General features: G+C 35.4%; 1 protein-coding gene across 4 annotated transcripts; it reads left to right on the forward strand.

The window, feature by feature from the left end:
• Nucleotides 1–521: 521 nt before the first annotated feature.
• On the forward strand, nt 522–18,704 carry LOC143256277 (progranulin-like). 4 transcript variants are annotated; one of them, XM_076513302.1, is made up of 3 exons: nt 522–650; nt 17,941–17,995; nt 18,395–18,704. In XM_076513302.1, the coding sequence occupies exons 1-3, from the start codon at nt 537–539 to the stop codon at nt 18,613–18,615; spliced, it is 390 nt and encodes a 129-aa protein (XP_076369417.1). In that variant the 5' UTR covers nt 522–536; the 3' UTR covers nt 18,616–18,704. The 4 variants fall into 4 exon arrangements, 2 of the variants coding, with proteins under 2 accessions (XP_076369417.1, XP_076369418.1); XR_013031223.1 differs by lacking the exon at nt 522–650 and adding an exon at nt 5,071–5,172; XR_013031224.1 differs by lacking the exon at nt 522–650 and adding an exon at nt 9,714–9,801.
• Nucleotides 18,705–23,677: the final 4,973 nt, after the last annotated feature.

Here is a 23,677-nt window from a genome sequence, read left to right on the forward strand (position 1 = left end):
TACTGTATCCAGAATTCTGAAACGTCATCGAACTACAGGAAACGTTGTTCCTGGTAAATCTATAGGTAGACGTTGAAACTACTGACCGAGATGACCCTGCTTTGATCAGGTTAGCAGGTCAAGGTCGAAAAAGTATTGCAACACCTTACCACCAGAATAGCATGAAATCAATCATTCTAGGATATATGAAAGGACAGTAAATAGGAGGCTGACCAAACAAGGCTAGGAGGCTGACCAAACAAGGTTAGGAGGCTGACCAAACAAGGCTAGGAGGCTGACCAAACAAGGTTAGGAGGCTACCAAACAAGGCTATTTTCAAAGAAGGGGCTATCTGCAACTCGATATTTTCCACAACTCACCACCGTCACAGTGTTACTTGGGCAATACACATTACCAATTTACAGTTGATACACTGGTAACCTGTCGTCTTTTCAGATAAGACCTGTTTCCGGTTGATAGTATGACTGTTGTTCGCCGTTTGTCTGGAGCACATATCATAGAAGATTGTCTTTCCCACAGACAATACACCGGAGGTGATGCAGCACAGATGTTCACCATGGTTAAAAAGCTGCTTTTCATATCTTCCACGGAAACGTCAGTGGCGCCCCTACAGACATCATATGGAAGTAATATTTCTGGCCTATGCTAGGGCAAGTTTTGGAAATAACTTTTTATTCCAGGATGACAATCCACAGGGTGTGTATCATACAGAATTATCTTCATCACGAAGATTGTCACGACCAGCAGAGTCTCCAGATTGTAATCCCGTTGACTGTTGTTAAGTAGAATTAAGCAGAGCACGAACCTAAATCAGGTTCTGTAACTGTAGTGCAGCGCCTTCTAGTGACAAGTGTGGATGAACTTGCAGTGGACTACATCAGTGACCACAGCCTGCCATGTGGTCTTGCATAGGTTATTAAAGTACGAGGAGGACCAAGGAAATAGTAAATGTTTAATATGAATTGATATAAGGTTACAGACGCGATTCATAATAATTTTACATTGTATTTTGTGTTTTTGTATGTTTTGATAAGATTTCGTTGTTATAGGTGAAATGCTCAATTACACACCTTTCTACAGGTGTCTGTTAAAATTTTTGCTGTCCTATTAAAACTTTCACAGATGTCTATAGGAACTGTCTCATTATACGGATTTCATATGTGAATGTTTAATATAACATATAGGTTTCAGTTTGACGACATTAAGTGTATTTATATTCCATCTTAATCATAATGATGTTGTTTGTTACAAAATATGCAAACATTTTGGGTAAAACTGTACCAAATATTTCAGTTAGGTAGGTTTGTTTGAATGTCGCGCCAAGCTACACGAGGAGTCTATTTTAGCAGTGAAAGACTGCTAGCTCGTGGGCTACTCTTCTGCCATCGAATAGTGGGATTTACTGTTATTTTATAACGCTCTCACGGCTGAAAGAGCGACCATGTTTGGGGGGACGGAGATTCGAACTTGCAACCCTCAGTTTGAGAGTCGAACGCCTTAACCACCTGGTCATGCTGGATCTTTTCAGTTTAGAAGTCATGTAGTATGTTTTTCTCTACATAAAATAATTTCCACCATGTTTATAAATCGTTGCTAGTCAATTTACTAGTATTAATATCTGTACAACCAAAAATCCGTTTGTTTATAAGGGCTCTGCGGTCTATATACAAACGTTTGTCCAAAAGATACATTTCTTAACCGAATATAACTATTTCATAAAATGAAAATAATTTATTTTTTTATTCTAATGAATCAGGAAAGTGATATGAAGAAGTTAACAATAGCCGTTTGACAAGAAATAAGATAAAGGGGGATTCAGTTTATTGTAAGTCTTTGCATCCGAGCCACAAACAAATTACTTTTAAAAACAGACCAGTCAACTTACGGAACATTGAACCTAATCTGCATAACACTATTTTACTATGTATGGAATCAAAATTAGGGTTAAGTTTGTATATTTGTTGAATTTCGCACAAGGCAACTCGAGTGCAAAATGCGCTAGCCGTCACTAATTTAGAAGTGATATACTAGTGGAAAGGCAGCTGATCAATATCATCTACAGTCAACTCTTGGGCTTTTCTTTTACCAACTAGAAGTGGAATTAACCATAACATTATAACGTTATCACGGCTGAAAAGGAGAGCATGTTTGCTGACAGGATTCGCATCCACGACTTGTAGATTGCTAGTCGAGTATTTTGAGCTTTAGCCGTAGCCAATACTTATCTTGTTGGATAAGACACTTAATTAATATGTTTGTTTGTTTGTTTTTGAATTTCGCGCAAAGCTACTCGAGGGCTATCTGCGCTTAATTAATATGTAAATACAAAAAACTAAACTAACTCGAAGATATCTCATATCTTGCGACTCAACGTTCCTATCACTCATTGTGGTAAAATGAATGTTTTTATATTTATATATTGTTAACATTTCCTTGTACATTTATACGTTTAAGATGCGTATCGTGGTTTGTAGTTCATTACATCCTGTTGTTAACTACTTTAATTAAAGGGCCTCGAATATAAACGGAGGCGAAAAAATATAAATATTCATGTCCAGATCAAATTATTCAATGTAGTTGTACAACAATATTTGTTAACATCATCAAAGTTTTATTACCCCCCAGTGACCTTACGCTGGTAAGCGAGTTTCGATACACGTAGTGGGCAGAGAACAGATAGCCATTGTGTAGCTTCGTGCTTAACTTGAAACAAACAAACAAACAAAGTTTTATGAGTTTTTAATTATAAAATATTATTGAAACTACGAAAGACTTGCTAATTGTTGTACGTTCTTATTTGTTTGTTTGTAGTGAAGCATAATGCAGACGATGGGATATTTAATGATATAAGCCTTAAGACTTACCGCTGTGCCACTGGACGTTAATTGTCCTAAATGTGGACTTAAAAGCTTTACGAGGGACACATATTAGGCACTAATTCTATGCATAATGTTTTTTAGAAGGTCTGCTCTCTTCTTTTAATTTTTAAACAGGGAAATTTGATAGAACATGGCTACAAAAGTCTGTCATAATGTTTAGAATTAATTTTGTTGCTTGCAAGCTATGAATAATTTATAATTTTTGGAAAATATTGTTTTTAATGCGGAACATGTACGAACATGTTTACACAGTTCTTTTCAAAGGCCCGGCATGGGTTCGCATCCCGATCGCGCTAAACATGCTCGCACTTTCAGCGGTGGGGGCGTTATAATGTGACGGTCAATCCTACTATTCGTTGATAAAAGAGTAGTCCAAGAGTTGGCGGTGGGTGGTGATGACTAGCTACCTTCCCTCTAGTCTTACACTGCTAAATTAAGTACGGCTAGCACAGATAGTCCTCGAGTAGCTTTGTGCGAAATTCAAAAACAAACAAACAATCTTTTCAAAAGTAACCATCCGAGTGGCTTCCTCTATCAATTCACTATTAACATTTGCCTCCCAATTTTGGGTTCACAGACAACTTTCAGCCTTCACAAAAGACGGGCCCGACATGGCCTGGTGGGTTAAGGCGTTCGACTCGTAATCCGAGGGTCGCACCAAACATGCTCGCCCTTTCAGCCGTGGGGTCGTTATAATGGTACACTCAATCTCACTATTCGTTGAGTTGAAATTCAAAACAAACAAGCACAAAAGACGACAATAAATAAAACTTCTGGACTCAAGCTCAGCTCAGACTAATATATAGGCCTAGCCTCTACAGTATGTACTTGTTTCAGCATAATAAACGAATACTAACACTTTTAAGTTTATTTCTCGTGTATAAATATCCTTGTAGTGATTGTAAGGTTACGTTCATTAACAAAACCAAACGCCACCTTAAAAACGCGGTCTCTAAACACTTAGGAGTGTTCAATGGAACCAGCCGTCCATTACTTAAACCTAGTCTCTCATCTATTCGTTCACATGTTGAACTCATAAGTCACCATATTTTATACAACGGGTCTGGCATGGCCAGGTGGTTAAGGCACTGACTCGTAATCTGAAGGTTGCGGGTTCGAATCCCCGTCACACCAAACCTGCTCGCCCTTTCAGCCGTGGGGGCATTATAATATGACAGTCAATCCCACTATTCCTTAGTAAAAAAGTAGCCCAACAGCTGGCGGTGGGTGATGTTGACTAATTGCCTTCTCTCTAATCTATCACCCTTAAATTTGGGATGGCTAGCGTAGATAGCCCTCGTGTAGCTTCGCGTGAAATTCAAAAAGTAAAACAAAAACAAATAGACTGCTGGAAGTGGCAAAGTTTGTTCTGTTTTTTTCTAGAGGGGAAATCGACCACAGTTCGATATATGACGGAAAACAAAGCTGCTTCTTTTAACCTAAACGTTTTCGATTAATCACCATCTACACCCAACCATGCCTTGGGTGATTGTGGCTACTGAAATGAAGACTGGGCCAAGAAAACCATTAACGTAGAATATTTAGATAATTATCATTAAGGTTCAAATCATACATACTTAAACGTTAAGAGCCAATACTTATAGAACTCGTATTGATGCTGTAAATTAAACAGAGAATTTATTTCTTTTACATATTGGTTTGTATTGAATTTCGCGCAAAGCTACACGAGGCTATCTGAGCTAACCTAATTTGGCAGATAAAGAGTAGACAGTTAGTCATCACCATCCACCGCCAACTCTTGGGCCACTCTTTTATCAACAAATAGTGGGATTGACCGTCACATTATAACGTCACCACACGGGTGAAGGGCAAACATGCTTGGTGTAAGGATTCGAACCGTGACCCTCAGATTACGAGTCCGAGTGCCCTAACCACCTGGCCATGACGTGCCCTTTTGCACTTTGAATAGAAATAGAACAAATCTTCCCGACCTCTTACGTGAGTTGTCCCCCGCTAGTATAGCGGGAAGTTTACGAATTTACAACGCTAAAATCAGGGGTTCGATTCCCCTCGGTGCACTCAGCAGAGAGCTCGATGTGGCTTTGCTATAAGAAAACACACCCACATTCACGTGTGTTTCTAGGATTCATCGTATTAAGATTAGATAATTTAAAACAATCGGTCACGCTTATCAATATTTTGTGAGAACGAAAATATGTGACTGTAAAGTGTGGGATAAAAATGAAAGAACAGGTGTACATGAATAATATATATATAACTCTATAACACTGCTTAAACTGATTAGTAGAGTTTCAGGAAGTCCACATAGAAAGTAAGTATCTGTCTGTTTAACTTCTGTGGTGTATAGAAAATATATCATAGAAAGTAAGTATCTGTCTGTTTAACTTCTGTGGTGTATAGAAAATATATCATAGAAAGTAAGTATCTGTCTGTTTAACTTCTGTGGTGTATAGAAAATATATCATAGAAAGTAAGTATCTGTCTGTTTAACTTCTGTGGTGTATAGAAAATATATCATAGAAAGTAAGTATCTGTCTGTTTAACTTCTGTGGTGTATAGAAAATATATCATAGAAAGTAAGTATCTGTCTGTTTAACTTCTGTGGTGTATAGAAAATATATCATAGAGAGTAAGTATCTGTCTGTTTAACTTCTGTGGTGTATAGAAAATATATCATAGAAAGTAAGTATCTGTCTGTTTAACTTCTGTGGTGTATAGAAAATATATTATTGTAAGTATCTGTCTGTTTAACTTCTGTGGTGTGTAGAAAATATATCATAGAAAGTAAGTATCTGTCTGTTTAACTTCTGTGGTGTATAGAAAATATATCATAGAAAGTAAGTATCTGTCTGTTTAACTTCTGTGGTGTATAGAAAATATATCATAGAAAGTAAGTATCTGTCTGTTTAACTTCTGTGGTGTATAGAAAATATATCATAGAAAGTAAGTATCTGTCTGTTTAACTTCTGTGGTGTGTAGAAAATATATCATAGAAAGTAAGTATCTGTCTGTTTAACTTCTGTGGTGTATAGAAAATATATCATAGAAAGTTAGTATCTGTCTGTTTAACTTCTGTGGTGTATAGAAAATATATCATAGAAAGTAAGTATCTGTCTGTTTAACTTCTGTGGTGTGTAGAAAATATATCATAGAAAGTAAGTATCTGTCTGTTTAACTTCTGTGGTGTATAGAAAATATATCATAGAAAGTAAGTATCTGTCTGTTTAACTTCTGTGGTGTATAGAAAATATATCATAGAAAGTAAGTATCTGTCTGTTTAACTTCTGTGGTGTGTAGAAAATATATCATAGAAAGTAAGTATCTGTCTGTTTAACTTCTGTGGTGTATAGAAAATATATCATAGAAAGTAAGTATCTGTCTGTTTAACTTCTGTGGTGTATAGAAAATATATCATAGAAAGTAAGTATCTGTCTGTTTAACTTCTGTGGTGTATAGAAAATATATCATAGAAAGTAAGTATCTGTCTGTTTAACTTCTGTGGTGTATAGAAAATATATCATAGAAAGTAAGTATCTGTCTGTTTAACTTCTGTGGTGTATAGAAAATATATCATAGAAAGTAAGTATCTGTCTGTTTAACTTCTGTGGTGTATAGAAAATATATCATAGAAAGTAAGTATCTGTCTGTTTAACTTCTGTGGTGTATAGAAAATATATCATAGAAAGTAAGTATCTGTCTGTTTAACTTCTGTGGTGTATAGAAAATATATTATTGTAAGTATCTGTCTGTTTAACTTCTGTGGTGTGTAGAAAATATATCATAGAAAGTAAGTATCTGTCTGTTTAACTTCTGTGGTGTATAGAAAATATATCATAGAAAGTAAGTATCTGTCTGTTTAACTTCTGGTGTATAGAAAATATATCATAGAAAGTAAGTATCTGTCTGTTTAACTTCTGTGGTGTATAGAAAATATATCATAGAAAGTAAGTATCTGTCTGTTTAACTTCTGTGGTGTATAGAAAATATATCATAGAAAGTAAGTATCTGTCTGTTTAACTTCTGTGGTGTATAGAAAATATATCATAGAAAGTAAGTATCTGTCTGTTTAACTTCTGTGGTGTGTAGAAAATATATCATAGAAAGTAAGTATCTGTCTGTTTAACTTCTGTGGTGTATAGAAAATATATCATAGAAAGTAAGTATCTGTCTGTTTAACTTCTGTGGTGTATAGAAAATATATCATAGAAAGTAAGTATCTGTCTGTTTAACTTCTGTGGTGTATAGAAAATATATCATAGAAAGTAAGTATCTGTCTGTTTAACTTCTGTGGTGTATAGAAAATATATCATAGAAAGTAAGTATCTGTCTGTTTAACTTCTGTGGTGTATAGAAAATATATTATTGTAAGTATCTGTCTGTTTAACTTCTGTGGTGTGTAGAAAATATATCATAGAAAGTAAGTATCTGTCTGTTTAACTTCTGTGGTGTATAGAAAATATATCATAGAAAGTAAGTATCTGTCTGTTTAACTTCTGTGGTGTATAGAAAATATATCATAGAAAGTAAGTATCTGTCTGTTTAACTTCTGTGGTGTATAGAAAATATATCATAGAAAGTAAGTATCTGTCTGTTTAACTTCTGTGGTGTATAGAAAATATATCATAGAAAGTAAGTATCTGTCTGTTTAACTTCTGTGGTGTATAGAAAATATATCATAGAAAGTAAGTATCTGTCTGTTTAACTTCTGTGGTGTATAGAAAATATATCATAGAAAGTAAGTATCTGTCTGTTTAACTTCTGTGGTGTATAGAAAATATATCATAGAAAGTAAGTATCTGTCTGTTTAACTTCTGTGGTGTATAGAAAATATATCATAGAAAGTAAGTATCTGTCTGTTTAACTTCTGTGGTGTATAGAAAATATATCATAGAAAGTAAGTATCTGTCTGTTTAACTTCTGTGGTGTATAGAAAATATATCATAGAAAGTAAGTATCTGTCTGTTTAACTTCTGTGGTGTATAGAAAATATATCATAGAAAGTAAGTATCTGTCTGTTTAACTATAGAAAATATATCATAGAAAGTAAGTATCTGTCTGTTTAACTTCTGTGGTGTATAGAAAATATATCATAGAAAGTAAGTATCTGTCTGTTTAACTTCTGTGGTGTGTAGAAAATATATCATAGAAAGTAAGTATCTGTCTGTTTAACTTCTGTGGTGTATAGAAAATATATCATAGAAAGTTAGTATCTGTCTGTTTAACTTCTGTGGTGTATAGAAAATATATCATAGAAAGTAAGTATCTGTCTGTTTAACTTCTGTGGTGTGTAGAAAATATATCATAGAAAGTAAGTATCTGTCTGTTTAACTTCTGTGGTGTATAGAAAATATATCATAGAAAGTAAGTATCTGTCTGTTTAACTTCTGTGGTGTATAGAAAATATATCATAGAAAGTAAGTATCTGTCTGTTTAACTTCTGTGGTGTATAGAAAATATATCATAGAAAGTAAGTATCTGTCTGTTTAACTTCTGTGGTGTATAGAAAATATATCATAGAAAGTAAGTATCTGTCTGTTTAACTTCTGTGGTGTATAGAAAATATATCATAGAAAGTAAGTATCTGTCTGTTTAACTTCTGTGGTGTATAGAAAATATATCATAGAAAGTAAGTATCTGTCTGTTTAACTTCTGTGGTGTATAGAAAATATATCATAGAAAGTTAAGTATCTGTCTGTTTAACTTCTGTGGTGTTAGAAAATATATCATAGAAAGTAAGTATCTGTCTGTTTAACTTCTGTGGTGTATAGAAAATATATCATAGAAAGTAAGTATCTGTCTGTTTAACTTCTGTGGTGTGTAGAAAATATATCATAGAAAGTAAGTATCTGTCTGTTTAACTTCTGTGGTGTATAGAAAATATATCATAGAAAGTAAGTATCTGTCTGTTTAACTTCTGTGGTGTATAGAAAATATATCATAGAAAGTAAGTATCTGTCTGTTTAACTTCTGTGGTGTATAGAAAATATATCATAGAAAGTAAGTATCTGTCTGTTTAACTTCTGTGGTGTATAGAAAATATGTTATTGTAAGTATCTGTCTGTTTAACTTCTGTGGTGTATAGAAAATATATTATTGTAAGTATCTGTCTGTTTAACTTCTGTGGTGTATAGAAAATATATTATTGCTAAATATAAACAACATTGTAACATTTGAAGCTTTGTACTGTCAGTTCCGGTTCGTATTTTAGTAAACACTCCTTAATAAGCTGCAGAGCGGAACGCGTTAAATGTTTGTTTGTTTGTTTTGAATTTCGCGCAAAGCTACTCGAGGGCTATCTGCGCTAGCCGTCCCTAATTTAGCAGTGTAAGACTAGAGGGAAGGCAGCTAGTCATCACCACCCACCGCCAACTCTTGGGCTAGTCTTTTACCAACGAATAGTAAGATTGACCGTCATGTTATAATGCTCCCACGGCTGAAAGGGCGAGCATATTTGGCGCGACCGGGATTCGAACCCGCGACCCTCAGATTACGAGTCGAACTCCATAACACGCTTGGCCATGCCGGGCCTGCGTTAAATGTTCAATTAAATAAAATAACATTTTTTGTGTTGTAAGGCCGTTTATTTCTCGGGTTAATAGGTGTCCGTCTGTTCTTTCCAAAATAACTTTGATGTTTGAGGTTTGATCAAAAAGTTCTAAGACTTTACTTTTATTCCAAATAATAACGTACATACATCAGTATTGTATGCTATTCTCTTCAAAGTAATCTCCCACGATGATTCAATGTTCCTGTCATTTTTGGAAGCAATACTGGAAGTCTTCTACTGTTATGTTCTGATTTACATTATTATGGATGTTGGAATGTCATCAAATCTCTTTCCTTTCAATTAATTTTGATTTTTGGGAACAGAAAAAAACATAGAAGGAGCAAGATCGGGAGAATATGAGGGGTGTGGCATCAGACACAGCAGTGTGTGTAGGTGAGTTCTTATAACAAACACAGCTGTGTGTGATGGTGCGTTATTATAATAAACACAGCAGTGTGTGATGGTACGTTGTTATAATAAACACAGCAGTGTGTGATGGTACGTTCTTCTAATAAACACAGCAGTGTGTGATGGTGCGTTGTTATAATAAACACAGCAGTGTGTGTAGGTGAGTTCTTATAATAAACACAGCAGTGTGTGATGGTGCGTTGTTATAATAAACACAGCAGTGTGTGATGGTACGTTGTTATAATAAACACAGCAGTGTGTGAAGGTGTGTTGTTATAATAAACACAGCAGCGTGTGATGGTGTATTGTTATAATAAACACAGCAGTGTGTGATGGTGTGTTGTTATAATAAACACAGCAGTGTGTGATGGTACGTTGTTATAATAAACACAGCAGTGTGTGATTGTGTGTTGTTATAATAAACACAGCAGTGTGTGATGGTGTGTTGTTATAATAAACACAGCAGTGTCTGATGGTGTGTTGTTATAATAAACACAGCAGCGTGTGATGGTGTGTTGTTATAATAAACACAGCAGCGTGTGATGGTGTGTTGTTATAATAAACACAGCAGTGTGTGATGGTGTGTTGTTATAATAAACACAGCAGTGTGTGACGGTACGTTGTTATAATAAACACAGCAGTGTGTGATGGTGTGTTGTTATAATAAACACAGCAGTGTGTGATGGTGCGTTGTTATAATAAACACAGCAGTGTGTGATGGTGCGTTGTTATAATAAACACAGCAGCGTGTGATGGTGCGTTGTTATAATAAACACAGCAGTGTGTGTAGGTGAGTTCTTATAACAAACACAGCTGTGTGTGATGGTGTGTTGTTATAATAAACACAGCAGTGTGTGATGGTACGTTGTTATAATAAACACAGCAGTGTGTGATGGTACGTTGTTATAATAAACACAGCAGTGTGTGAAGGTGTGTTGTTATAATAAACACAGCAGCGTGTGATGGTGTATTGTTATAATAAACACAGCAGTGTGTGATGGTGTGTTGTTATAATAAACACAGCAGTGTGTGATGGTACGTTGTTATAATAAACACAGCAGTGTGTGATTGTGTGTTGTTATAATAAACACAGCAGTGTGTGATGGTGTGTTGTTATAATAAACACAGCAGTGTCTGATGGTGTGTTGTTATAATAAACACAGCAGCGTGTGATGGTGTGTTGTTATAATAAACACAGCAGCGTGTGATGGTGTGTTGTTATAATAAACACAGCAGTGTGTGATGGTGTGTTGTTATAATAAACACAGCAGTGTGTGATGGTGTGTTGTTATAATAAACACAGCAGTGTGTGATGGTGCGTTGTTATAATAAACACAGCGTTGTGTGTGATGGTGCGTTGTTATAATAAACACAGCAGCGTGTGATGGTGCGTTGTTATAATAAACACAGCAGTGTGTGTAGGTGAGTTCTTATAACAAACACAGCAGTGTGTGTAGGTGAGTTCTTATAATAAACACAGCAGTGTGTGATGGTGCGTTGTTATAATAAACACAGCAGTGTGTGATGGTACGTTGTTATAATAAACACAGCAGTGTGTGAAGGTGTGTTGTTATAATAAACACAGCAGCGTGTGATGGTGTATTGTTATAATAAACACAGCAGTGTGTGATGGTGTGTTGTTATAATAAACACAGCAGTGTGTGATGGTACGTTGTTATAATAAACACAGCAGTGTGTGATTGTGTGTTGTTATAATAAACACAGCAGTGTCTGATGGTGTGTTGTTATAATAAACACAGCAGTGTCTGATGGTGTGTTGTTATAATAAACACAGCAGCGTGTGATGGTGTGTTGTTATAATAAACACAGCAGCGTGTGATGGTGTGTTGTTATAATAAACACAGCAGTGTGTGATGGTGTGTTGTTATAATAAACACAGCAGTGTGTGACGGTACGTTGTTATAATAAACACAGCATTGTGTGATGGTGTGTTGTTATAATAAACACAGCAGTGTGTGATGGTGTGTTGTTATAATAAACACAGCAGTGTGTGATGGTGCGTTGTTATAATAAACACAGCAGTGTGTGATGGTGCGTTGTTATAATAAACACAGCAGCGTGTGATGGTGCGTTGTTATAATAAACACAGCAGTGTGTGATGGTGCGTTGTTATAATAAACACAGCAGTGTGTGATGGTGTGTTGTTATAATAAACATAGCAGTGTGTGATGGTGTGTTGTTATAATAAACACAGCAGTGTGTGACGGTGCGTTGTTATAATAAACATAGCAGTGTGTGATGGTGTGTTGTTATAATAAACACAGCAGTGTGTGACGGTGCGTTGTTATAATAAACACAGCAGTGTGTGATGGTGTGTTGTTATAATAAACATAGCAGTGTGTGATGGTGCGTTGTTATAATAAACACAGCAGTGTGTGATGGTGTGTTGTTATAATAAACATAGCAGTGTGTGATGGTGTGTTGTTATAATAAACACAGCAGTGTGTGATGGTGTGTTGTTATAATAAACACAGCAGTGTGTGATGGTACGTTGTTATAATAAACACAGCAGTGTGTGATGGTACGTTGTTATAATAAACACAGCAGTGTGTGATGGTGTGTTGTTATAATAAACATAGCAGTGTGTGATGGTACGTTGTTATAATAAACACAGCAGTGTGTGATGGTGCGTTGTTATAATAAACACAGCAGTGTGTGATGGTGTGTTGTTATAATAAACACAGCAGTGTGTGAAGGTGTGTTGTTATAATAAACACAGCAGTGTGTGAAGGTGTGTTGTTATAATAAACACAGCAGTGTGTGACGGTGTGTTGTTATAATAAACACAGCAGTGTGTGATGGTGTGTTGTTATAATAAACATAGCAGTGTCTGATGGTGTGTTGTTATAATAAACATAGCAGTGTGTGATGGTGTGTTGTTATAATAAACACAGCAGTGTGTGTGTGATGGTACGTTGTTATAATAAACACAGCAGTGTGTGATGGTACGTTGTTATAATAAACACAGCAGTGTGTGAAGGTGTGTTGTTATAATAAACACAGCAGTGTGTGATGGTGGTGTTTGTTATAATAAAACACAGCAGTGTGTGTGAAGGTGTGTTGTTATAATAAACACAGCAGTGTGTGATGGTACGTTGTTATAATAAACCACAGCAGTGTGTGATGGTGTGTTGTTATAATAAACACAGCGCAGTGTGTGATGGTGAGTTGTTATAATAAACACAGCAGTGTGTGATGGTGCGTTGTTATAATAAACCACAGCGGTGTGTGATGGTGCGTTGTTATAATAAACACAGCGGTGTGTGATGGTGCGTTGTTATAATAAACACAGCAGTGTGTGATGGTGCGTTGTTATAATAAACCACAGCAGTGTGTGATGGTGCGTTGTTATAATAAACACAGCAGTGTGTGATGGTGCGTTGTTATAATAAACACAGCAGTGTGTGATGGTGCGTTGTTATAATAAACACAGCAGTGTGTGATGGTGCGTTGTTATAATAAACACAGCAGTGTGTGATGGTGCGTTGTTATAATAAACACAGCAGTGTGTGATGGTGCGTTGTTATAATAAACACAGCAGCGTGTGATGGTGCGTTGTTATAATAAACACAGCAGTGTGTGAAGGTACGTTGTTATAATAAACACAGCAGTGTGTGATGGTGCGTTGTTATAATAAACACAGCAGTGTGTGATGGTGCGTTGTTATAATAAACACAGCAGTGTGTGATGGTGCGTTGTTATAATAAACACAGCAGTATGTGATTGTGTGTTGTTATAATAAACACAACAGTGTGTGATGGTGAGTTCTTATAATAAACACAGCAGTATGTGATTGTGTGTTGTTATAATAAACACAACAGTGTGTGATGGTGAGTTCTTATAATAAACACAGCAGTGTGTGAAGGTGTGTTGTTATAATAAACACAGCAGTGTGTGATGGTGAGTTGTTATAATAAAGAATCCTGACACGATCCAAAGGAAATATCCAGTTCATCAGCAGTTCGATTTTTTTTTTCATCTTAGCGACCCTTTAACCAGTGGACGATGTCGATGGTCGCCCAGAACGTTGGTCATCTTTGACCGATTCTCGGCCACCTTGGAAGAGTTTTATCCACTGATAAACGACAGCCTTACTTAATCAGTCATCACCAAAGGCAGTTTTTAACATTTCTGTCTCTCCATTTTTCACACAAAACATGATAGAAACATGTTGCTCTTATTTTCTGTCTATTTTATTACGACAGGAGCAAGAGGTACGTCTGTCTTTGAACACGTTTTTCGTAACACGAGTATAATGTCTGGAGAAATGGCTTGTTCGTGTGGTAGACCACTATTTGTACTTTGTATACACTTGAGGGAAGCTCACTACATCTGTATTGGTGCCTGAACAGAAGAAATCTTAGAACTTTTTGATCAGACCTCCTATTACATTAAAACTAATATGACAATGTGTATTTTTTTAACAATCTTATGTCGCAGTTCTTTTGGCGAACACGCGGGTGGAGTTCCAATACCCACAGGGTATGTGAGAAGTGTTTATTGAGGTCAAGAGGTCATACGCCGCTATAGTTTCAAATAGTAGCAACAGAGATTATTTGTTTGTTTTTAAAGTTCGCGCAGAACTACACGAGGGGTACCTGTGCTAGCCATCCCTAATTTTGCTTGTTTGTTTGTTTGTTTTGGAATTTTGCACAAAGCTACTCGAGGGCTATCTGTGCTAGCCGTCCCTAATTTAGCAGTGTAAGACTAGAGGGAAAGCAGCTAGTCATCACCACCCACCGCCAACTCTTGGGCTACTCTTTTACCAACGAATAGTGGGATTGACCGTCACATTATACACCCCCACGGCTGGGAGGGCGAGCATGTTTAGCGCGACGCGGCGCGAACTCGCGACCCTCGGATTACGAGTCGCATTTAGCAGTGTAAAGCTAGAGGGAAGGCAGCTAGTCACCCATCGCCAACTCTTGGGGTACTCTTTTTACCAACGAATAGTGAGAATGATCGTAACATTATAACTATCCCGCAGCTGAAAGGGTGAATACGTGTGGTGTGTTGGGAATTCGAAACTACGACAGTCAGATTACGAGCCGAGAAACCTAACCCTGTAAAATCCCACTGAGAATCACTAGAGAGGGCGTTAAGTATTAAAAATGAGTGTCTTTGATTAGGTTCTAATTATTTAATCATGATTTTAGTAGAATACGCCTGTTGCTTCAATACTGTTTTTTTTTTAAATGAAAGATATATTGCACTATTTATACACATGTTCATTAAAAGCAAAAAACGGCTCACTTTCTCTTAATGTTTAATTGTGAGCATAAAACAAATACAATTTTTTACCTTTACCCTGAGAAGGTTTTGCAATGTGATTCGTATGTGTCTGAGTGTCTGGTTTTCGCGCGCGACCTCTATAAGCGAAAATTTTACATAAGATGGGAACTTATCATGGAACCGTCTTCCTCAAATTTAGTCTGGACCACATCCAGATTCTGGATTACTTTGAATTTTCGCGATTTTGGATTAATAAATGTGTAAAATGTGATCGGATTTCTAACCAAATTTCATGCGCATATTAAGGATGAGACTCTTCATCACACTACAAAACATGATCCTGAACGTTGATCATTCTGATCTAAAAACGAGTTTCTGAGTTTCGAAGGTGAAATTTTACGTTATCCAATGTAAACGCATGCAATCTCGAAAAGGAGCGAGAGGGTATAATCTCTGATTGTTCTTGTTAAATTTTTGTTGAATCACGTGCGTATTTTCAGATTCGTTTTAGTTTAGTTGGATAGAAACTGCAGATTAACTGGATGCTCTCCAGAAATGTTTTGCACAAGCATCGCTTTCTTTGAACCCCACTGAATTTGACACACACAAACGAAGAAAAATATACCAGAAAATTTTCACTACCTAAACAACGATAGGTGTTGTAGTCGAGTTTTAGCGCGGTTCCTTTACTGAAAAGCAAGAAAACAATTTAAATGTGTTAAGACCTGATATAAAATTAAAGTTTCGTTTAGTTTTGTCCCAGTCTGATAAAACATGCATTATATACGAAAAACAACGCCATCCTTTTCAGATGGCTCTCCACGTGACTGATGGTCACTCTGATTTCAAAATTAGGGATTTTATATCCTAACTTGTTATTGAAAAGGCTTATTTCTGTTTCTACACAGCAATCTTTCCCAAGAGAAAGTTTGACACCTTTGTTGATTGACCCAGTTTCGTGAGTAAGTAGGGTGTGAGGAACTTAGTGGCGCTTTTGTTTGACATTGTATATTAAAACTCTATACTTGATATTAATAGGAATTTTGAAAAAGTATATATCAACTAAAGAGGATAGAAAATACGCAGTAGGCCTTTGTGCTATACACATGCTGGTTCTTAAAGACAGAGGTACAAGTCATAAGGTGATTAAACAATTAATAACTGTTTAAGTATCCCCATTTTCAAGTTCTTGACGCTTACAAGTGTAATGGCCATCACCCTACACATAACGTTTAAAAGTACAAGGCATCATTTTGAAATATATATCTTCATGCTTCTAAACACACAAATAAATTTCTCATCGTTGCACTCGGAAAACGTTTGTGAAGTTTGGTGCTGCCATCTATAGAACTGTGGAGAGAGAAAACTGAATAATACCATTGTACAAAAGTATTAGGACAAAGTGAAAGATTAGATTTCAGGCGACTTTCAAAGAACAATTAAAAACAAATTACAGGTGAAATATTCAAAACAAATATTAATGTTCATATTTAGTGCAACAGAAACTCGGTGAAAGTGTTTAAGTTCAGTAAACAATTAATGTTTTATGTCCCTTTTATGTGCCTCCCAGTGGAATGTCTGCGGACTTACACACTATAAAACCGGGTTTCGATGCCCATGGTGGGCAGAGTACAGATAGCCCATTGTGTAGCTTTGCGCTTAATTCTAAATAAACTCTTTTATTTTAATAACCTCAGACAGTCTTTCATGCATCATTGCAACATATTTAATCAAAGTGTCCTTTGGTATTTTACTCCAAATGTCTCTAATACATTTCCATGAAGTTTCTAATACATTTCCATAAAGTTTCTAATAAATTTCCATAAAGTTTCTAATACATTTCCATAAAGTTTATTTGGAAATAACTGTTGATTTGTCAAGTACTGATCTATAAAATCCCAGATCTACTCAACTGGGTCGAGATCGGGGCTCTTTGAGGGCCAACTGGCAAAGCAAACTCTTTGCTCTACTGACAATTCTCTATGCTTTTTTTGTGGGATGTGGCATGACAAAAAATTTAATATATAGTGTTGAAATCCGCTGTTATCAAGGTATACTTGGGGAGTGCTATTTAATTTGTTTCTTTTAGTATACACTCTTATTATATGCTAGCTCGTATCTAGTTAACGTCTATATAGCTAAGACACTGTTTGGGGTACCATGATAGTTATTTTAGACCCTAAAATTTCATCAGCATGTTTATACAAACAGAGCCCTTATGACATTCCCTTGGTACAATTATATGGGAATTCTAAAAAATGACAAACACCCTGGCTCATTCAGTCAACAAGGATCAATGAACCGATACCATAGTGTTGAAATTATGGCGTGGAAGAATTAGCCCATAAAATGGAAAGAATGACAAAATATTTTCTTGTCCTAACACTTTTACACATACATACAAATTTACAAGCTAAATCAACATAGGATATTATAATCGAAATAACTGTTATCTTGTCTCAGTGGTTAACGTGCTGGACTATAGATCCAGGGGCCTATCGTTTGTGATCTTTTATCTCAGATTTGTTTGTTTGTTCAAAGCTAAACACAAAACTATACAATGAGACATCTGTGCTATGCCCACCGATAGTGTCGAAACCTGGTTTCTCGCGTTGTAAGTCAGGAAACATACCGCCGTTCCAATGGGGGAGAATTTTTTGTTTGGCGAGTATTGTCTTTTGAAACTCCGCTTGCAGTTATATACTTGTGAATTATACAAGCCTATGTTAATAGACAACACTCGAGAAAGTACCACAAAATCCATTGATTATTGAAACTGATAAACAAACGTAGAATTTGTATATTAATAAACTGTTTGAAATTTAACAACAAAGCTTTTATTTTAACCATAATAAATTCCTTTTGTAACAGATGAAGGCCGGTTTGGTGGTTTTCTGTTTTGTCCTTTCTATTACACTTTGTTACGGTAAGTTTTAGCCTACTTATATCAAGTTTATGTATAAATGAAAAACAAAAACACGAGAGTTTTTTGTTTTTTGCTGATAAATTTATTCTAAGGTACTTCATTTATAACTAAAGTGTGGATACCACAATTGATAAAGTCACACTGACATAAAGGTGCTAATGTTTAAATATGGTTTTGTTCACTCTTTAAAGTTTAATTCTACTTCATAGAATAAAAATAAATAATTCGCAGCTAAGTTTAACACTTACGTAGACAGGTTCTGTCTTAAAAACTTTGTTTATAAGAATGTTTTGTTTTTAGTTCATCTGAGAAACTTTAATTATATAAACATTATTATTTTTAAACGTTTTGGGCGAAATTTCTATCAATAAAATAACCAGTGTATGTGTATTTTTTCAGCCGATGTAAATTGTGGGTCTATATTCACTTGCGCTGATGGCCACACGTGCTGCCCTCATTCGATCCACACCTATGTGTGTTGTCCTGCGACTGGCGCAGTTTGCTGTGGAGATGATGATTTTTGTTGCCCTAGTGGCACTTCATGTGATTATTCGAAACAGGCTTGCACGAAAGGATACGGGACTATTTTTGCTAAACTGAAAACGTACAGTTTTCATTAATAAACTAAAATGTTACTTACGATTGTTCTTAACCCAGAAAAAATTATTATTTTGGATTTCCTGGAAAATAAAAACAAGTTATTCATCAATATTTGTGTGAATTAGAATATGTTTAGTTACTCATCATGTGATTTCATGTGTATTATAACCATAACAAAGAATGAAAACTGTCTTTATTATCGGATAATCAGGGTTTGTATATGGTTATAACACATTTTTTTCTTCATCAAGTACGTCACTTATAATTAGTGAATTTGTAAAATAGGAAATAAGAGCAGGGATGGGGCAAGTTTTCTTAATGAAATAACTTATACCCATGCTTTTATGATAATAAATAGGTGTTTCAGATTTGTTTACTGAGTACTTCTATAATTATCAGAAGAATGTTTTGTACAGTCATTTTTAGTAACAAAATATCATATTTTAATCAAATAAAAATAGATTAAACATTTTGCTATTTACGCCTTCACCACTAGATGACACTAGCGTAACAATCATACAAAGAAATTATATGTTAAAGCATCAGTGTTAGTACTGACAACAAACGCAAAGTAATATTTCTTAATAATCGTTGAAAACATTCCGTCTTCCAAAATGCCGTAAATTTAACTTTACGAAGAATGAATTAATCGATCTAACATGTTTGTTTAGCATATTTAGTTAAGAGTTTTAAGTTCTGGTTGGGATTGACAGTTAGATGCTCAAGTTACAATCTGCGGTTGGCTGGGTCGAATCAAATTACCAAAACACACTCGTCATTTCTAGCATAGAAGCATTACAAGGTGTGATTTTAATTGTGGTCAAATAAAAACTGATGGCAGTTACTGTAATGAAGTCAAAAGTTTTATTAATAAACTTAAAAAGCGTTAATTTCTTTTTGCACACTTATTAACCATTTCTTAGGCTAAGCACGAGTTTCTAACAGGATTAAACATAGTTATATGAAAATAATTTACTGAAAGTATTTTTAATGACTAACACACTATAACTGTTAATAGAGGTGCGAATTTGTCTCCTTTAGGCGACCTAGCTTTGAAATGCTACATTTGGTTAATAGGTAAGGCTAGAGATCTCTCTAAGTTTCGTAGAAGCATGATAAAATATTGAATGTCGTCCTAGCAGAAATGTTTTTAAATCACAGATAGACCTTTTGCTTTATACGTTCAAAGATATACTATAAGAATCTATATACAGTAGAAACCATCAAGAGAATATTTCTCACACTAGGATGCAACTGTTAGACAATTCAGAAACACAGGCTTGTTAGTTCACGAGACACTAGACTTTGTTCTGTTTGAAATGTTAATTTAGAAATAGTGTGTATTTTATTTATCTAAGTGCAGAACATTACATAAACTCCCACAAAGAAGCCGAGAACTGATTATTTCACATTAAAATAGAAGAATCCAGCTTCAGCAAAAGCCCTAAAACGTTACATAAACTCCCACAAGAAAGCCGGGAACTGATTATTTCACATTAAAATAGAAGAATCCAGCTTCATCAAAAGCCCTAAAACATTACATAAACTCTCACAAGAAAGCCGAGAACTGATTATTTCACGTTAAAATAGAAGAATCCATCTTCAGCCCAAAACATGTGGTCTGTTGATGGTTTGAACCATCCTCTGTACTGAAGACAGAGTAAAACATATGATCTGTTGAGACATATTAACTATGCTCTGTATTGAAGAGAGAGTAAAACATGTGATCTGCTGAGACACATTAACCATCTTTTTTAATGAAGATAGACTAACACATGTGATCTGTTGAGACACATTAAACCACCCTCTGTACTGAAGATAGAGTAAATCATGAGATCTGTTGAGACACATTAAACCACCCTCTGTACTGAAGATAGAGTAAATCATGAGATCTGTTGAGACACATTAAACCACCCTCTGTACTGAAGATAGAGTAAAACACGTGCTCTGTTGAGACACATTAAACCACCCTCTGTACTGAAGATAGAGTAAAACACGTGATCGGGTGAGACATTGAACTATCTTCTGTTCTGAAGATAGAGTGAAACATGTGATCTGTTGAGACACATTGAATCATCTTTTGTGCTGAAGATAGAGTGAAACATATGGTCTGTTAAAACACATTGAATCATCTCCTTTAATGAAGATAGACTAACACAATCATCCTCTGTATTGAAGATAGAGTGAAATATGTGGTCTATTGAGATACATTGAATCATCTTCTTTGATGTCAATAGACTAACACATGTAGTCTGTTGATACACATTAAACATCGTCTGTACTGAAGATAGAGTAAAACATATGATCTATTGAGACATATTAACCATCTCTATATTGAAGATAGAGTAAAACATGTGATCTGTTGACCCACAATAGATCATCCTCTGTACTAAAGACAGAGTAAAACATGTGATCTGTTAAGACACATTAACCATCCTCTGTACTGAAGATGGACTAACTCATGTGATCTGTTGAGACACATTAATCCATCTTCTGCACTAAAGATAGAGTAAAATATTTGATCGTCTGAGACAGTGAACCAACTTCTGTACTGAAAATGGAGTGAAACATGTGACCTGTTCTACCACGTTAATCATCTCCTGTACTAAAAACAGACTAAAATATGTGTTCTGTTGAAATACATTAACCATTTTTTGTACTGACGATAGTCTAAAACATGTGGAGTGTTGAGACACATTAAACAGTCCTCACTACTAAAGATAGACTAAACGTTGTGGTCTGTTGAAACACATTAAACAGTCCTCACTACTAAAGATAGACTAAACGTTGTGATCTGCTGAAACACATTAAACAGTCCTCACTACTAAAGATAGACCAAAACATGTGATCTGTTTAAACACATTAAACCGTCTTCTCTACTAAAGATAGACTAAACCTTGTGATCTGTTGAAACACATTAAACAGTCCTCACTACTAAAGATAGACTAAACGATGTGGTCTGTTGAAACACATTAAACAGTCCTCACTACTAAAGATAGACTAAACGTTGTGGTCTGTTGAAACACATTAAACCGTCCTCTCTACTAAAGGTAGACTAAACGTTGTGATCTGTTGAAACACATTAAACCGTCCTCTCTACTAAAGATAGACTAAACCTTGTGATCTGTTGAAACACATTAAACAGTCCTCACTACTAAAGATAGACTAAACGTTGTGGTCTGTTGAAACACATTAAACAGTCCTCACTACTAAAGATAGACTAAACGTTGTGATCTGTTGAAACACATTAAACCGTCCTCACTACTAAAGGTAGACTAAACGTTGTGATTTGTTGAAACACATTAAACAGTCCTCTCTACTAAAGATAGACTAAACGTTGTGGTCTGTTGAAACACATTAAACCGTCCTCTCTACTAAAGATAGACTAAACGTTGTGATCTGTTGAAACACATTAAACAGTCCTCACTACTAAAGATAGACTAAAACATGTGGTCTGTTGAAACATATTAAACAGTCCTCACTACTAAAGATAGACTAAACATTGTGATCTGTTGAAACACATTAAACCGTCCTCTCTACTAAAGATAGACTAAACCTTGTGATCTGTTGAAACACATTAAACAGTCCTCACTACTAAAGATAGACTAAAACATGTGATCTGTTGAAACACATTAAACAGTCCTCTCTACTAAAGATAGACTAAACGTTGTGATCTGTTGAAACACATTAAACAGTCCTCACTACTAAAGATAGACTAAAACATGTGATCTGTTGAAACACATTAAACCGTCCTCTCTACTAAAGATAGACTAAACGTTGTGATCTGTTGAAACACATTAAACCGTCCTCTCTACTAAAGATAGACTAAACCTTGTGATCTGTTGAAACACATTAAACAGTCCTCACTACTAAAGATAGACTAAACGTTGTGGTCTGTTGAAACACATTAAACAGTCCTCACTACTAAAGATAGACTAAACGTTGTGGTCTGTTGAAACACATTAAACAGTCCTTACTACTAAAGATAGACTAAACGTTATGATCTGTTGAAACACATTAAACCGTCCTCTCTACTAAAGATAGACTAAACATTGTGATCTGTTGAAACACATTAAACAGTCCTCACTACTAAAGATAGACTAAACGTTGTGGTCTGTTGAAACACATTAAACCGTCCTCTACTAAAGATAGATTAAACGTTGTGATCTGTTGAAACACATTAAACAGTCCTCACTACTAAAGATAGACTAAACGTTGTGGTCTGTTGAAACACATTAAACAGTCCTCACTACTAAAGATAGACTAAACGTTGTGGTCTGTTGAAACACATTAAACCGTCCTCTCTACTAAAGATAGACTAAACGTTGTGATCTGTTGAAACACATTAAACCGTCCTCACTACTAAAAGATAGACTAAACGTTGTGATCTGTTGAAACACATTAAACCGTCCTCTCTACTAAAGATAGACTAAACATTGTGATCTGTTGAAACACATTAAACAGTCCTCACTACTAAAGATAGACTAAACATGTGATCTGTTGAAACACATTAAACCGTCCTCTCTACTAAAGATAGACTAAACGTTGTGATCTGTTGAAACACATTAAACAGTCCTCACTACTAAAGATAGACTAAACGTTGTGGTCTGTTGAAACACATTAAACAGTCCTCACTACTAAAGATAGACTAAACGTTGTGGTCTGTTGAAACACATTAAACAGTCCTTACTACTAAAGATAGACTAAACGTTGTGATCTGTTGAAACACATTAAACCGTCCTCTCTACTAAAGGTAGACTAAACGTTGTGATTTGTTGAAACACATTAAACAGTCCTCACTACTAAAGATAGACTAAACATTGTGATCTGTTGAAACACATTAAAGAGTCCTCACTACTAAAGATAGACTAAACATTGTGATCTGTTGAAACACATTAAACAGTCCTCACTACTAAAGATAGACTAAAACATGTGATCTGTTGAAACACATTAAACCGTCCTCTCTACTAAAGATAGACTAAACGTTGTGATCTGTTGAAACACATTAAACAGTCCTCACTACTAAAGATAGACTAAACGTTGTGATCTGTTGAAACACATTAAACAGTCCTCACTACTAAA

Source organism: Tachypleus tridentatus, chromosome 7 (genome assembly GCF_004210375.1).
Source record: "Tachypleus tridentatus isolate NWPU-2018 chromosome 7, ASM421037v1, whole genome shotgun sequence".
Lineage (NCBI taxonomy): Eukaryota > Metazoa > Arthropoda > Merostomata > Xiphosura > Limulidae > Tachypleus > Tachypleus tridentatus.

Bases quoted from the DNA above. Each gene is read 5' to 3' on its own strand.
- LOC143256277 (XM_076513302.1), top strand. From the start codon at position 537: ATGCAGCACAGATGTTCACCATGGTTAAAAAGCTGCTTTTCATATCTT. The intron at 651-17,940 runs GCAAGTTTTGGA...CTTTTGTAACAG, and splicing joins TATTTCTGGCCTATGCTAGG to ATGAAGGCCGGTTTGGTGGT. The intron at 17,996-18,394 runs GTAAGTTTTAGC...GTATTTTTTCAG, and splicing joins TTCTATTACACTTTGTTACG to CCGATGTAAATTGTGGGTCT.